At 43.1% G+C, this 16,641-nt stretch overlaps 1 protein-coding gene across 1 annotated transcript; it reads left to right on the top strand.

Annotated features, from left to right (window-relative positions):
• Positions 1-1,583: 1,583 nt before the first annotated feature.
• LOC308075360 (plasminogen-like) lies at positions 1,584-16,357 on the top strand (the record flags this gene model as incomplete). Its single annotated transcript, XM_080415209.1, has 13 exons — positions 1,584-1,729; positions 2,314-2,438; positions 3,825-3,978; positions 4,177-4,301; positions 5,413-5,548; positions 5,671-5,795; positions 9,408-9,513; positions 9,662-9,786; positions 12,393-12,588; positions 12,794-12,939; positions 14,358-14,498; positions 14,978-15,132; positions 16,196-16,357. The coding sequence occupies 13 exons, from the start codon at positions 1,584-1,586 to the stop codon at positions 16,355-16,357; spliced, it is 1,842 nt and encodes a 613-aa protein (XP_080271335.1).
• Between the last annotated feature and the right edge of the window lie 284 nt (positions 16,358-16,641).

Genomic DNA, 16,641 nt, shown 5'->3' with positions numbered 1-16,641 from the left:
GGAAGGTTTAGCCTCCCCTATAGGCTACATTACCTCAGTGAATACTTCAGTGATTGCAATTCAATTGTAGATAATTAGCAACATTGAATTACACTAGTTTGTGTCTGATTTGCTGTTTTATTATTTGTTTTTTTTTAGGTACTGTGTATTTAAAAAAAAATTGTCGATCTAAAAATAGCCGATCTACAAGCTCACAATGCGTCGCGATGTGACGCATTGTGAGCTTGTAGATCTGCTATTTTCAAAGGATTTTCCATCGCCGCTGTGTGACGCTGACCTTTACCCCCTGGAGCACAAGTCAGTGTGGGTTGTAATGTTGGCTTTTAGAGATTCTTCAGATTAAGGTGTTTGGACAATGGCTGGAATCCTCAGAGTTTATCTGCAGTTAACCATGGCACAACTATGTAGCATGATGTCACGTCTGTACAAATAACAATATTGTGGTGCAGATCACGTTAGCCGTGGACACACCGGCTGCATCACTGAGTTGTATGTAGCATCAGCACTTGAACACAGCAAGCGGACAAGTCAATCTTTGGTATGAACATATGAGCCTGTGAGGCAAACAGCATTTAAACGTATTAAAACATATTTACAGAATGCAAAAGCCACCTTCCCCCTGAACATTTCACTAGTTTTGAAGTTATTATTATAGATTTCATGGCAGCTTTCTAGCTGGCGAAGTTGCAGCTCTGGTGTGAGTAGGATGGTTGAACATAGATAAGAGCTTAGAAGTTGACTCTGCTCCTTTAGCTGGCTGGTCCCTGACAACAGCCAGAAGACATGGGGGGAATGCACAGTAATATCTTTCTGGTAAGGTTGGCTTAAACGGCAAAAAACAATGAAGTATATAATTTTCATCCAGTGTCAGTCACATCTCCACCAGGCTTGACGGCCAAAGGCCACAGACAATGCTTTCACTCATGTCTGTCCGTCCGTAGGTCTGTGTGTCCATCAGTGTGTTTGTGAATAGCTAATCTCCAGCACCGCTGGACAGATCAGCATGAACCTTTGCACGCACACTCCCAGTAGGCACACTCCCAGTAGGCACACTCCCAGTAGGGCACACTCCCAGTAGGCACACTCCCAGTAGGGCACACTCCCAGTAGGCACACTCCCAGTAGGCACACTCCAAAATATTTCAAATCGGCCTCATGGTGCACATACGTGAAATGTGTCCTCTGCATATATGTAATGTATTTACATTAGGAGCAGCGAATGCTATGAATACAGCACCCGGGGAGCAGTTCGGGGTTACATTTCTTGCTCAGGGACACTTTGAAACACAGGGCCCTATTTTGCGAGTACTTAACTTATGACTTATGATTTAACTTAAGACCTGGAGGTGTGGCCAATGCTATTTCGCTATTTGGAGTGGCCAAACAGCATTGGCCACGCCTCCAGGTCCTAAGTTAAGTCATAAGACCTGGTACTTAAGACGCACACAATAGGGCCCATAGACCGGGGCCAGGGCGCAAACCAGGGACGTTCCAAAACACTGATCCTTGTGTTTATACTCTCTCCATCCACCTACTTCTCCCTGTCCTGTCCTGTCCTGTCCCTTCTCGTCCTGTCCACCTACCATGGTCCCAGAGCTGACCTGTTACAGTGGCAATGGCAGAAACTATCGGGGGACGGTTGCCAGGACGATCTCCGGCAAATCCTGCCAGAGCTGGTCGGCCCAGACACCTCACAGCCACGAGCGCAAGCCTGAGAGTTACCCATGCAAGTAAGAACCCCAGATATGTACCTATCTACAGTATCTATGCATCTATCTAGACCAGGGGTCTTCAACCTTTTCAGGCCAAGGACCCCCTAACAGAGAGAGAGATGAAGCAGGGACCCCCACTATATATTACATAAAATTGTGTTGCAGATTAAAGCTTTTCATGGATGTTGGATTCATGTTAATGTGTATTTTCAGACATTTAACGACTTAAACCGTCAATACTTAGTAAACTTTCACTCTGTACTTCTGCTCTTTTTTCCCCTCTTTGCCGAAAATAGCCGATCTACAAGCCCACAACGCCTCGCAGCCGCAGCGTGAGGCGTTGTGGGCTTGTAGATCGGCTATTTTCGGCTAAAGTTGTCCTTAGAATAGGGATGCTAGGGTTCAAGTGGTTAATGTAAAAAACAATGATCCTATCACACAGAGATTTGGCAGACCCCCTGTAGCAACTCTGAGGACCCCCTAGGGGTCCCGGACCCCCTGTTGAAGTCTGTCTGTCTGTCTGTCTGTCTGTCTGTCTGTCTGTCTGTCTGTCTGTCTGTCTATCTGTCTACTTGCTACCTACCAACATATTTTTTTGTCAGAGGCCTGGACAACAACAACTGCCGTAATCCAGACAATGAGAGGATGCCATGGTGCTACACCACTGACTCACAGACACGCTGGGAGTACTGCCAGGTCCCCACATGTGTTGGTGTTCCCGAGCCAGGTAACTTTGACCTACAAGCTCATAGCACGGCACTCGGTGCCGCGCTATGAGCTTGTATCTGCATGCTATTTTTAAATAGCCAAAGTGTAAAATAATGCTTTTTAGCTCAATTAAAAAAATGACAGATGCGTTCCAGGTCTTAATGGGTTAAAAACTTACTGTAAGTCCTAGTCCTACGGCAAATAGCAAAATAGCAGATCTCCAAGCTCACAATTTTGGGCCTCATGCCGTTAAACGTCTCTTATATTTAAAAACGAATAAGAGAAGTGAAATCTGCCCTTACCAATGTGTGCTGAATGGTGAATCCCACATAATCTTAAATTGGAGCGGCAACGCTGTTAGTTAAAAGCATATGTAACGCCCCCTAACACTATGCTGGCATTCATTTGCAGTTAAAGTGGCACTATGTAACTTTTTTATTAAAGAATAAAATGTAAGAGTATGTTAATACAATATAACTTATAGACGAATCCACAGACGCGCTGCCTGTAGCTGCCTGTAGGCGGCCATTGCTGCGGTGTCACGTCCGCGGAGCGTTGACACCGCAGCAATGGCTATTAGCTCAATGGTAACAAATGCAGCACTTGCACAGGAAACCAGGTTCAAATCCAGGGTAGAAGAGGAAAGTTACATAGTGCAGCTTTAACCATTGCATAACTATGTAGCATGATGTCACATCTGTACTAGTAACATGGTGGTGCAGATCACATTAGCCAAGGACACACCAGCTGCATCATTGAGTTGTATGCAGCATAAAACTGACAGAAGCAGTCGAACACAGCAAGCGGACAAGACAACCGTCTTGGTACGAACTTAGAGCCTATGAGCATTCAAATACAAGTCAAGAGTAGAATTTGAGTGGAATCATACATGACTACATAAATACATTGAAGGGATAAAGTATCTGAATTGAATTGAACTATGAAATAGCGAAGTAACCATAACTAGTTACTAATTTAAAGTAACTTACCGAACGCCTCTGAGCAGTATGAATGACTATAGATGGGTGCCAATAAATGGGCGGAATAATTAATTGTAAATAGTGAAGTTAACATTAGTCTGCTCGCCTATGAGCCTACAATAAATAGTGACGATAACATTAGTGTACTCACCTTAACGAGCCCACAATAATTTGTTCCCCACTTCTTTAGGGTATTTTTGACACTGTATATTTGCACACTATGTGAAATGCGTCCTCTGCAATGGAGCAGTGGGCGCTATTAATACAATGCCCAGGGAGTAGTTGGGGGTTAAGTTTCTTGCTCAGGGACACTTCAAAACACAGACCGGGGGCTGTGAGGGTGAAACAGCCTCTCTCTCTACCAACACACTGGTCCTTGTCTTTCCTCTCTCCATCCAACTACTTCTTCCTGTCCTCAACATCAGAGCCTACCATCGTTCCAGAGCTGACCTGCTTCACCTGCGATGGCATAAACTATCGGGGGACGGTTGCCAGGACGATCTCTGGCAAAACCTGCCAGCGCTGGTCGGCCCAGACACCTCACAGCCACGGCCGCACGCCTGAAAATCACCCACACAAGTAAGAACACCAAGCCAAATATCTACCTATCTACATTATCTATCCATCTATTTAGCCGTATTTCTGTCTGTCTGTCTGTCTGTCTGTCTGTCTGTCTGTCTGTCTGTCTGTCTGTCTGTCTGTCTGTCTGTCTGTCTGTCTGTCTGTCTGTCTATATTTTCACCTACTTACTGTATCTACCAACATATTATTGGTCAGTGGCTTGGACAACAACTACTGCCGTAATCCAGACGATGAGAAGATGCCATGGTGCTACACCACTGACTCACAGACACGCTGGGAGTACTGCGAGGTCCCCAGATGTGATAGTGTTCCCCAGCCAGGTAGCTTTGACCACTTAAGTTCATGACAATGATTTTTGTATGTATTACTTTTAGGACATTTCTGCTGAGGACGAATAACAAACCCTCATCTCTCTGTAAGTCACTGGACTGTTTACAGAGAAACTGACCATGGGTTAAGCTTGATGTCGATGTTCCCCAGCTTACAGTTTACTGTTCTGTTACTGAGCATCAGTAGTATCCCTGCCTCAGGGACAGACAAGTGTGATTCCACTCATCAAGACCACATATTGGTTGCATTGAAACAAAGTTTCCTGATGACCGGTTTCCACTCAAAGTACATACCAAACACTATCTTGGTAATTTAACAACTTGCTATAAGCCCTATACTTTATACACTTTGTAGTACGGCAAATAGAAACATAACAGATGAACAAGTTGACGATCTTGGGCCTCATGCAAGAATGCAATCTTAAATTTCTCCGCACTCAATTACTTCCGCACTCCAGGAATGCAGAAGTGCTGTTCTCAAACCCAAGACGTAAAAGGTTGACGGCTCCGCCAAAAAACACTTGAGCCACGAGAGGCACCACAGAGCGAGCCGCTAGTCGAGCGAGTCGCCGTGCCGAGTCCACTTCAGCCGACTCAGCACCATTGACTCGGCACCATTTGAGTTAATGTCAACCGTCTTGGTACAAACATAGAGCATACGACGTTCAAATAAAATTTAACAAACACATGTATTTGTAGAATACAAAGCCACCTTTCCCCTGAACATCTACACTACTAACTTCAAAACATAGTTTTGAAGTTAGTAGTATAGATTTCATGGCAGCTTTCTAGCCAGCAAAGTTGCAGCTCTGGCCTTGTCTGAATGGTTGAACTGAACGTAGAAGCTTAGAAGTTGAGTCCAGGCTGGTTTCTGACAACAACCGGAATAGATTTTCTTAGTGGGTTTCTTTAGTCACTCTCGATGAGGATATCTTGCATTGTATGTACCAACCTTTAGCCTATACACAATACAATAAAAACATAATATACACACCACTGTTTTTAAATCAAATTAAAAATGGATAATTACCAGAGTTTAAGCAATTCTTAGCATCACCTTGTGTCTACTTCTTCCTGTCCTGTCCACCTACCATGGTCCCAGAGGTGACCTGTTACAGTGGCGTCGGCATAAAGTATCGGGGGACGGTTGCCAGGACGATCTCTGGCAAAACCTGTCAGAGCTGGTCGGCCCAGACACCTCACAACCACGGCCGCACGCCCAACGACTACCCATGCAAGTAAGAACATCCAGCCAAACATCCACCTATCTACAGTATCTAACCGTCTGTCTAGTGTATGTATGTCTGTCTGTACTGTACTTGCTACCTACCTACTGTACCTACTTACATGTTTTTGTCAGAGGCCTGGACCACAACTACTGCCGTAATCCAGACAATGAGAGGATGCCATGGTGCTACACCACTGACTCACAGACACGCTGGGAGTACTGCCAGGTCCCCACATGTAATGGTGTTCCAGAGCCAGGTAACTTTGACCACTTAAGTTCATGACAATGGGCCTCATGCAGCAACCGTTCTTAAGAGGAAATTTCTTCCTAAACCCACTTAAGAGGTTTTTAAGAAGATTTTGGTATACTCCAATGTTTTCTTAGCTGTGATCTGTTCTCAGGTAAGAACAGAATCTACGCACACTTTCTTAAGAGGACATTTTTTCTTAGACCCACTTAAGAAGTTGTTAAGAGGATTTTGGTATACTCCAATGTTTTCTTAGCTGTGATCTGTTCTTAGGTAAGAACAGAATCTACGCACACTGAAGAGCACTCCTAGGGTGGCCTTTGAATTCTTAAGTGTGACATGTTTGTGCAAAAATAATTAATTCTCGAAGTTTCTTCAATTCTACAGTTCTATAATATAGGATTTAAATTACAATAATATTTTTTATCAAATCTTTAGAGCGAAAAAGGTTCTCAAAAGTGTGATCTGGGGACCCCCAGGGGTCCTTGAGGGAGTTCCAGGGGGTCCACAGCAAACAAGGAACAGTTTAATCACTTTAACCCTATTTTATACTTATAAAAAATAAAAAATAGCCGATCTACAAGCTCAGAACGTGTCCCATTACTGGCCATTTTGAGCTTGTAGATCGGTTATTTTCGAAACATTTTGATAAATCTTGAAAACATTTCCCTAGCAGAAAATATTTTCAGGTGGAGGTCTGCAGCCAAATGCATGTCAATTTGGGGGTCCTTGACATGAACATTTTTGAGAACAACTGCTTTAGAGTTTTCAACGGGTCTGAAATTACAATCTAACCCAAACGGACCCGGTTGAGTTGAAGCCCAAGCCCCATAACCCCCAACCCACCCTCATCGCCCCACCAAACCCCCACCCCCATATCCCCGACATTCGCCACACCCCCATTTTCCCGTCCCCTTCCCACCTGAAAGCCCCCCTATACCCACCCGTCACACACATCCCCATACCCCCCACACAGCCCCCTACACCCCTCCCTGCACCACCATATTACCCACCACACCCCCATTTCCACCCCATTACATACCAAGCAGCTGCTACCTTAAATTTGGGGGTCCTTGATTTTTGTTTGAAAATGGTCACCAGCTTTCAGTAATAAGATGTTTTATATCCACTACTAACGCTACTCCTGAACATGAAATATGGATAACATGCTAATTTCAGCAAAATTACATTGATGTCTAGTGGTGATATGTTGATTAATGTGAGAGAAATAATAAAATACATTCATTAATTAAATTAAATAATTTGCTGTTCACTTCAGAAGTAGCCTACCTCCACAGAACTATTGATTTATTTATTTTTATGTTTGGAGTCTGGTGTTCAACCATCTTTAGACTTTAGTTTAGGTATGCTTTACTTCATTCTCTCAACTTTATTTCTGTGTGATTTCCTGTGTGCAGCAATCACACACAGGTGTGACTGCAGGCAGGGCCATGCAGTCATTCCTTATATGGGTATGGTAATTGGGATTAACTGGCACACCCAAGTTACGAGGATTAGGATTCATCATTATAAGAACATAAGTTACGAACAATTCTGCCTTTTAAGAACGTTTCATGGATCGGACTTGACTTCTCTTAGGAATTCACTTAGGAAGAAATGTAAGAGGAAACATTAGGAAATTATTGATGCATGAGGCCCAGTGATTTTATTGATTCATTTTGGGGGAATTTCTGCTGAGGATGAATAACAAACCCTCTAGCTAGCTTAGCAACCGTTGCCAAAGTCTCAGACACACTCCCATGACATATCAAATGAGTCAATGTAAACAAGCACACAAGACTTATGCTCCCTTATTACTGACTCAATCCTGACTTATGCAGCCTAATTACTAACTCCCCACTGTCTCATGCTACCTTATTAGTGACTCTCTATATACTGCCTTATGCAGCCTTACTGACTCCCCACTGACTTATGCTCCCTTATATGGCATAGCAGCGGCGGCCATTTTGTGGTGCCACAGATATAAAACCCTTTCCCCCCCTCCAAAATAGGGCCTAAAAAACGGGCGGAATGATGAAGAACGATAAATAGTGAAGATAGCATTAGTGTCCCTACACTAAATAGTGAGGATAACATCAATGTGTTTGCTTTAGTGAGCCCACAATAATTTGGCCCCCACTACTTTTTTATATATGCAAATATACAGTGACATATACAGTGTGTGAAATGGGTCCTCTGCCTTTACCCATCCTAAAGGCGGTTACACACCGGCCAATATGCGAATATACGCAAAATTCAGACTCGTTCCGAATTAAAAGGCGCTTTTTTGCTTCGCTTTTTCGCTCCATGCATGTCAGCTTGCATTGACTTTATAAGGTTTTAAAAAAAAACGTATTATTCACATGAAAAAAATACGCCCGCTGTGTAAGGAGTTGTACAATGCAAAATCACAACTAACGATTTTTAGCAACCTCTGCTGGTCACTACCGTCACTGCATAGAATTTCCGTAATCCTCGATTACCCAGAATTCCATTCGTTTTCACCGGAAGCCGGAAGCGTTTCAAAAAGCGATCTTTTAATTGTTTTATACTATCTACGGATCGTTTCTCTTAGCCAGTGGAGCATTAGTTACCATGAGCTGTGCTTTCTTTTTCTGTTCTTTTTCGATCTTCCAATCCTACATTATCTTAAAATCAGCGTGAGGTTCCTTTTTGTTAATAGCGCGGTAGTTCCTGGCCAAACAGGAAACCGTTGCGGTAGTTCCTGAGGACGTCGGCCACGACGTCATGACGTTGGCCAGGAACGTCATTTTCCCGGGAAAGTCCCCCCTGTACACGTTCAATAGAAAATATATAAATAAAAGGCTTCCGGGGGTGAAATTCACGGAGTGGGTGTTGTGAAACTTTTGCCACTCGCAAAAGATATACAATTTAACTTTAGTTTTGTTGAAAACGTTACCTAGTATTACTTTAACTATTGGAACTAGAAACAGTGGTTAACTTTTTTTATACAGTAAACTGGAGGCAGGTGCAAGATGATCTCACGACCAAAACACGGATCCTTGACTTTACTCTCTCCCAGGGGTGGAAAAAGTACTCAAATATTTTACTTAAGTAAAAGTATCAATACTCCAATGTAGAAATACTCTGTTTACATGTAAAAGTCCAGAATTCTAAATTTACTTGAGTAAAAGTACAAAAGTATTGGTATAAAAATGCACTTACAGTACCAAAAGTAGAAAGTACTCATTATGCAGAAGGTCCCATTTCACAAGTTTTCAAATGTATACAAATATTTTGAAAATAGCAGATCTACAAGCTCACAATGCGTCGCGTCACAATGCATTGTGAGCTTGTAGATCGGCTATTTTCAAATGGCCGAAATGTATATAGGGCTGATGTGGTTAATGTATGTTTTGTCATAATAATCGAAATCTACAAAGTAACTAGTAACTAAAGTTTTCAAATAATTGTAGTGGAGTAAAAGTACAATATTTGCCTCTGAGATGTAATGGAGTAGAAGTAAAAGTACTGGAAACTGGAAATACTCCAGTAAAGTGAAAATTCCTCAAAAGTGTACTTAAGGACAGTACATAAGTAAATGTACTTAGTTACTTTACACCACTGCTCTCTCCATCCATCTACTTCTTCCCATCCTCAGCATCAGAGCCTACCATCGTTCCAGAGCTGACCTGCTTCATTTGCGAGGGAGTAAACTATCGGGGGACGGTTGCCAAGACCATCTCTGGCAAAACCTGCCAGAGATGGTCAGCCCAGACACCTCACCCACACGAACGCACACCCGAAAACCATCCACGGAAGTAGGAATGCCCACACAATATCTAGCCATCTATCTGTCTGTCTTTATATCTATCTACGCACTACCTATGTAACTACCTTCGTATGTTTTGTCAGTGGCCTGGAGAACAACTACTGCCGTAATCCAGACAATGAGAGGATGCCATGGTGCTACACCACTGACCCACAGACACGCTGGGAGTACTGCCAGGTCCCCAGATGTGATGTTGATCCCGGGCCAGGTAGCTTTGACCACTTAAGTTCACGACAATGATTTTATTTATCATTTTTTGGACATTTCTCCTGAGGACGAATAGCAAACCCTCATCTCTCCGTGACTCACTGGACTGTTTGCAGAGAAACTGAATATGTTGATGTCGATGTTCCCACACTTACAGTTTACTGTTACGTTACCTAGCACCAGTAGCACCAGTGGCGCCATTGGCACTGGGGCATTAGGGTTGCCATAGCTGAATGGTCAGTGAGCCTCCGGAGGTCCCGTAGGGCTCGGTACGATTCCAGCTCTCAGCAATGTGTCAAAGTGTCCCTGAGCAAGACACCTAACCCCTAACTGCTCCCCCCTCCGCGCTCCTCTCTGGGTATATATGGCAGCATAAAGTGATTCAGCACATTCAAATAATATGGAAACTACTTTTCCTGGGGAACTGACTAATAGGCCAACTCAAAATATTATTATAGGGCCCGAGCACTGCACCAATGCGAAGCCCTATTGAAATTGCAATGTTTATTTTTATTTGTAGGCACAAATGAATTGCGTTTTTGAGGGTGTTAAACGTACTCAAAAGTCAACTTTAAGCACACATAACACCAGAAGAAAAAATACGTATTTTAATGGTCTAAAGAGAGGGGTGTGGCTTAATGGCTCAATAGCGCCCCCTACATAATTTCAACGTTGAAGCCCCACAATACCGTTTCACCTACATGTATGAAAATTGGTACACACCTGTATCATGTCCCGACTTACAAAAAAGTCTCTTGGCACCATGACCTAAACCAAACAGGAAGTCAGCCATTTTGAATTTGTTTTTTACTCTGCCTGAACACGGGGAGGCTCTGGCACGTGGAGGAACTAGGCTCTGTGGGTGGCCTCCTGGCCGGGCTCCTCCTTCGTCTCACCAGGTCCATGACCTGAGCGCTGAGCCAGATCCGCTGCACCAGATCGGCTGCACCAGATCCGCTGCACCGCCCCGATCCAAACATTTCCTTCTGGCGTGATGGCCCCTTGCACGTGCACGTGACTGCGCATGCATGTACGCTCCCCCGCTTCTAAAAGTAGCACTACAACACCGAATAATACACCCATCTCACATTGGATATGTTATCCAATTAATTCTTGTTTAACAGTTTTTCCAACAGAGTTACGAGTCGCATCACTTGATTCGGTTAAGAGTCCTTGTCCGTCATTGGTGTTACTTAGCTCCGGACCCTCTGATTGGTCGATATTTGATAGTCTCTTTTGCTATAACTTTTGAACAGTTTGTCGTACAGAGTCATGAGTCGCCTCACTGCACTCGGTTGAAAATGTAGTTACTTAGCTCTGCTCCCTGTTCTGATTGGTCGATGTTTGCCCCTAACGTGGACAGAGGTGCGAGGGCCCGATCATCGCTGCTTGCAGTTTTAATTATTATTATTATTTTTTCCTGTGATGTGCATGGTTCAATCCTTAGTAGGATTATTGTCTTTAATTGGGGTCCTAATTAATCGTCTTCAGTGTATTTCTTATCATTGTTACACTGATGATACACAGCTGCACTTCTGTCTCCTGTCTCTTTTACATTAAATGACCTCAGTCAGCTCTTAGTCTAACAAAGACAAAGCAACATTGCAAAAATCCAATACTAACTGTACAAGATTTTTTGTCTTGATTACGGCAATGTACCTCCTCTGTCTCGGCTCCTAACCAATACATGACGTACAGGTACAGTATGTCAAAAATAATACCTGTGCTGGCCACTATACACTGGTTACCTTTTGAATGTTGAATTGATTTTAAAATAATTTTAATCACCTAAAAAGAACTGCACAGGCTGGCCACATAGTCCAAATGATTGCATTCCCTTCCCTTGAGCTCTCTCTGGCCTTCTGACCAGTGGTAGCTCCCGCTTTCTGGAACTTGGTTAGCCTTGTTTATGAAAAAAAAAAGAGTCAGTGGACGTGTTGAAGAAGCTGGCAAAAACTCACTTCTTCCATAAGAAACTTGCTGTATGTTTGTTTGGCCCGCTGTATAGTTTTTATGTCATTTTGTGTTTGACTTTGACTATTCATGTCATGGTTTAGTTCATTGCACAGCACTTTCTAACTCTTGTTTTGAGAGTTATTTAATCAAATGTATTCATTTAAAGGACAACTTCAGCCATTTTCAACCTATCGTCATACTCTATAATGGTCCTCACTAATGCTCATTATTATGGTATGGTACCATGTTTGTCTACTGGGCCTGTATCTCAGAGGAGGGCTGTGGACAGTTCAGAAACCCGCCTACCAGTGACTTCATCGATGGGGAATTGAAGCTAATAGAAACTGCAGGCTTTCTATTCCTGGAAAGTTAGCATGCTATAATAGAAGCCATTGTTCTCGCATTAATAAAATAATAAAATAAAAAAAACACGAAATCTTGTTGATTTGAAATGACCAACCCTGTCTACCGATGATGTCACTGATGGGTGAGACACAGAGTGAGTAGATTCTTTTTTTTTTTTACCATATTATCATGAGCATTATAGAGGAGCTATTATATGAAGATAGGTTGAAAATAACTGAAGTCGTCCTTTAACACACACACAACCTTCTTTCCAAGGCCCTCATGCATTGCCTACAGTACTCCCAGTCCAGTTCTCAGAGTGCGGCAGACCATACCTTAGCTTAGGGTTAAGGATCAGTGGAGGCCGGCTGTCTAAACTTGGAGATCATCCATGGCAGGCGTCCCTGCAGCGCAGAACCACTGGCTCATCCGAGCCCTTCGCACACGCCTGTGGAGGCGCCCTCATTGCATCCTGTTGGGTTCTCACTGCTGCTCACTGCATGTAAGCTGCACTAAAGGCTATTTTATGGGTTCATGCAATGGGTATGCTCTCTCCCACAAATGTAATCAGTAACAGTGCCCTGTTTAGCTGCATGCATCATATTTCTAAAGTCTCAATTCTAAAGTATATTCATATAATATGTTCACTCCAGAGATCCTATTACAGTTCTTATCTCATGGATATGACTGACTGGTTGTTTCTCCAGAGAAGATTACATGGACATGCAGGTGGTCTTGGGGACAGTGGACATTACGAGACATGGAGAGCATGTCCAGGTCATCTCCGTGGAGAGAGCCATCGTTCACAAGGATTACAGGACAACAATCTCCAACACTGCTCATAATGACGTTGGTGAGGCCATGCGTTTACATAACTGTCAAGCCAGTTAACATTTTGAACAAACGTACCTCTTGGAGGCGTTATAAAGAGTCATGGAATGTGATAAGTGATCAAGACAGGAAAGAGCAAATAAACATAGCATAAAAAAGTTTCATATATTGTATTAAAAAAAACCTATATTTTGCCATAACTTTTGACCTGCTTGTTGTTGCCACTTGTGAGTCGCATCACTTGATTTGGTTGAGAGTCCTTGTCCTTCATTGGAGTTATTTAACCCCGCCCCCTATTCTGATTGGTCGATGTTATATAGTTCCTATCCTTTGCCATAACTTTTGAACAGTTTCTCGTACAGAGTCATGAGTCACCCCACTGGACTCGGTTGAAAACCCTTGTCCTTCATTAGAGTGACTTAGCTCTGCTCCCTGTTCTGATTCGATATTTGTGGACAGAGGTGCGAGGGCCCAGTCATCGCTGCTTTCAGCTTTAATTAGGGTCTGAGCAGTGCAACAGTGCAAAGCCTTATTATTTTATCAAAAATGAATCGCATTTTGAAGGGCCTAAACTTGCTCAAAAAGTAGCTTTTTTTCTATGTACCTTTTGATCTGATACATACAGACTTGAGGGTGGTGTCATTGGAATCAGATCAGAGTCCTTGTCTGTGTAACTTGGCTCGACCCCCTTTTCTGATTGGTCGATATTTGTAAATTCCAAAATTCCACTTGTGAGTGGAATCCTTGGACTCGGTTTAGAGTCCTTGTTCTTCATTAGTGTTACTTAGCCCCGCCCCATTTTCTGATTGATCGATAGTTCCTATCTTTTGCCATAGCATTTGACGTGATGTGCTCAGTAGTAAGTCGGAATAATTTCGGTGGTTGGCCTCCGCCAGGGCTGCGCCTTGTCACCTATCGTGATCGTGATATTCATGGACAGGATCTCAAGTCGAAGTCGTGGTGGAGAGGGTATGTGGTTCGGTGAGCTAAGGGTTGCTTCACTGTTTTTTGCGGATGATATGGTCCTGAGGGCACCATCGGTTCGAGAGCTTCAACTCTCTCTCAAGGAATTGTGATGAAAAACTATAGCCTAATTAGAATACTAGGATCGGTCCATGATGTTTAGATGAAGGTACATCTTTTTCTTGTTGACAGCATTTTTAACAAGAGTTTGAAATCTGCCATTATAAGAAGAAACATGCATTTTAATATCTACAATCCCTAAAAACTCTGCTCAGCTGTTTCCAATGCTCATTTGCATGGTCTTCTTTCTCTCAAGTGCAATATATTGCATATAGCATTTCTTGGCCCCAATATTGCTGCTTGCGGCTATTTTTCTTATTATTATTTTATTTATTATAATTTTCATTTTATAAATAATGACATGTACTGTATGTAAGTCAGAGATGCTGATGTACCATTCCATTCACTGTGTCCCAGCATTACTCCAGCTGAAAGTCACCGACAGCCCCTTCTGTGCCAAGGAAACCCACTATGTTAAAACTGCCTGTCTGCCAAACCAGCTCTTCCCAGTTGGAATGGTGTGTAAGACCTCTGGATGGGGCCTCACTGAACATTCATGTACGTATCCAACTACTCATTACACTACCACCAATCACACCTTAAATACAAGCTACAAATATAACTTTCTATCTAATAATATAGCAGGTAGAGTATGTCTTAGGAGCTCATACATTTATTCTACTGTAACATTCAATGTTCAATATTCAACAGGCTTTCTTCTTCTTCTTCTTCTTCTTCTTCTTCTTCTTCTTCTTCTTCTTCTTCTTCTTCTTCTTCTTCTTCTTCTTCTTCTTGCACTTGTCAGTGCCATCGTTTCCAAGCCGTACAGTATGGCTGGTATCACTATGTACACATGTAGAAACTCAGGCAATATGATGTGTCTCATGAAGAAACAAAACATTCAAAACTATTTGATGGTAATCTATTTCTTCCTTAATGAAAGCCTTAGGTTTAACATGCATGTATTTTGTGAGTAACGTCTCGCAACATTGTGTCCAGTCTTTCTCTCATTGCCTCTCTGTGTTCTTGGCCCTCAGTGCACCAGCCAGCCAAGCTGTCATATGCCCGCATTCCCTTGATGTCTAAGGAGCAATGTGTGGAGACGTTTGTAGGCCGACAACTGGACAGAGGCCTACTGGACGACACCATGATCTGTGCGGGAGATGTGTTGAAAAGAGTCGACACCTGCCAGGTTTGTTTTGTGTGTGTGTGTGTGTGTGTGTGTGTGTGTGTGTGTGTGTGTGTGTGTGTGTGTGTGTGTGTGCGTGTGCGTGTGTGTGGGCACTTCTGCACTCCAGGAATGTGGAAGTGTCGTTCTCAAACCCAAGACGTATATAATAGGGTGACGGCTCCACCAAAAAACTGTTAAAACGACAGAGGCGTAAATCAGATAACTGTGTTCACATGATCACTATAGAGCACCGAAGTCTGACGTCACTGCCACTAGACTGCCACTAGAGGGCCTGTTCCACGGGTTTATGGCTTTATTTTTTGTGTTGAAATCCCCATTTGGGAATCTTAGATCACATCATATAAGAACTGTGTTCCAAACATAAACACACCACCCTGGCGTTTTTGTCAGGGGGGTGGCTCTGCATCGTTTATGATATTCATTCATATTGGATACAGCCTGTTTCCGGCGAAAATGGACTTAATTCTGCCTTAAAAGTCTTAAGAACTACTACTTCCGGGTCTGAAATCACTGTCCCCACAGCAGCCGCGTTCATGAGAAATGTAGTCTTTGGGTTGTTTGACTCGTTTCTAGTGATTATATTGTGTTACTCTTTGGGTAAATGTGTACATTTACACCTTCAGTCGATGCTTCATATCCATATGAGTAAAAACGCCAGGGTGGTGTGTTTATGTTTGGAACACAGTTCAATGTAAATACAAAAAGTAAAGCCATGAACCTGCGGAAAGCACCCTCTACTGGCAGTGACGTCAGGACTTCGGTGCTCTATTACCATGTTGCCTTAATAGGGGTAAGATCAGTGTACTAGGATACATGCAAACACAGTCCATTTGGTTCCATGTGTACACTCTCAGACTCACACACCCGTTAGGGATCATTTGGAAACCCCTCAAAGAACCATGAGGGTCCCTGGACCCAAATTTGTGTTTGACCAGAATGGAACAGAGCCTTAATTAGTGTCATTGGTAACACCTGTGAAGGAAGTAAGGAAGAGGCCCAATGTCTTTCCAATATGGCTGCTGTGCATAGAGCTTATATCCATACTGGTTCTTTGTCCTTACAGGGTGATTCAGGCGGACCCCTGATGTGCACAAAAGACGGAGTTCACTACATCGCAGGCGTGGTGAGCTGGGGGAAGGCGGAATGTGGTGGCGATCGGATCCTTCCTGGTATCTATGCCGATGTCCACAGATATGTGGACTGGATTAATCAAACAATCTCTTAGAAAACCATTGCGTGGGTGTGAACATAAGTATGTTGTAAGGCAAGTTAAAGGTTCACTTCATGCAGCAATGACACAATGTGCAAAGGGTTAATCAATGGGGAGCAGGTCATTACTGAGAAATAAACCCTGAGAGGGTGATCAGACCCCGACGCATAACGGAGGGGTCTTCATCACCCTGAAGGAATAACCAGATTAACACATCGAACAAAAAACAAAATGAAGGCTTATAGTATAAGCAAACATTAATGGAATACTTTTATTACCGTCTATGCCTTATACGGTAA

The sequence above is a fragment of the Gymnoscopelus braueri genome (genome assembly GCF_963280865.1).
Source record: "Gymnoscopelus braueri genome assembly, chromosome: 2".
NCBI lineage: Eukaryota > Metazoa > Chordata > Actinopteri > Myctophiformes > Myctophidae > Gymnoscopelus > Gymnoscopelus braueri.
This window is presented reverse-complemented; position numbering and strand designations above follow the sequence as displayed.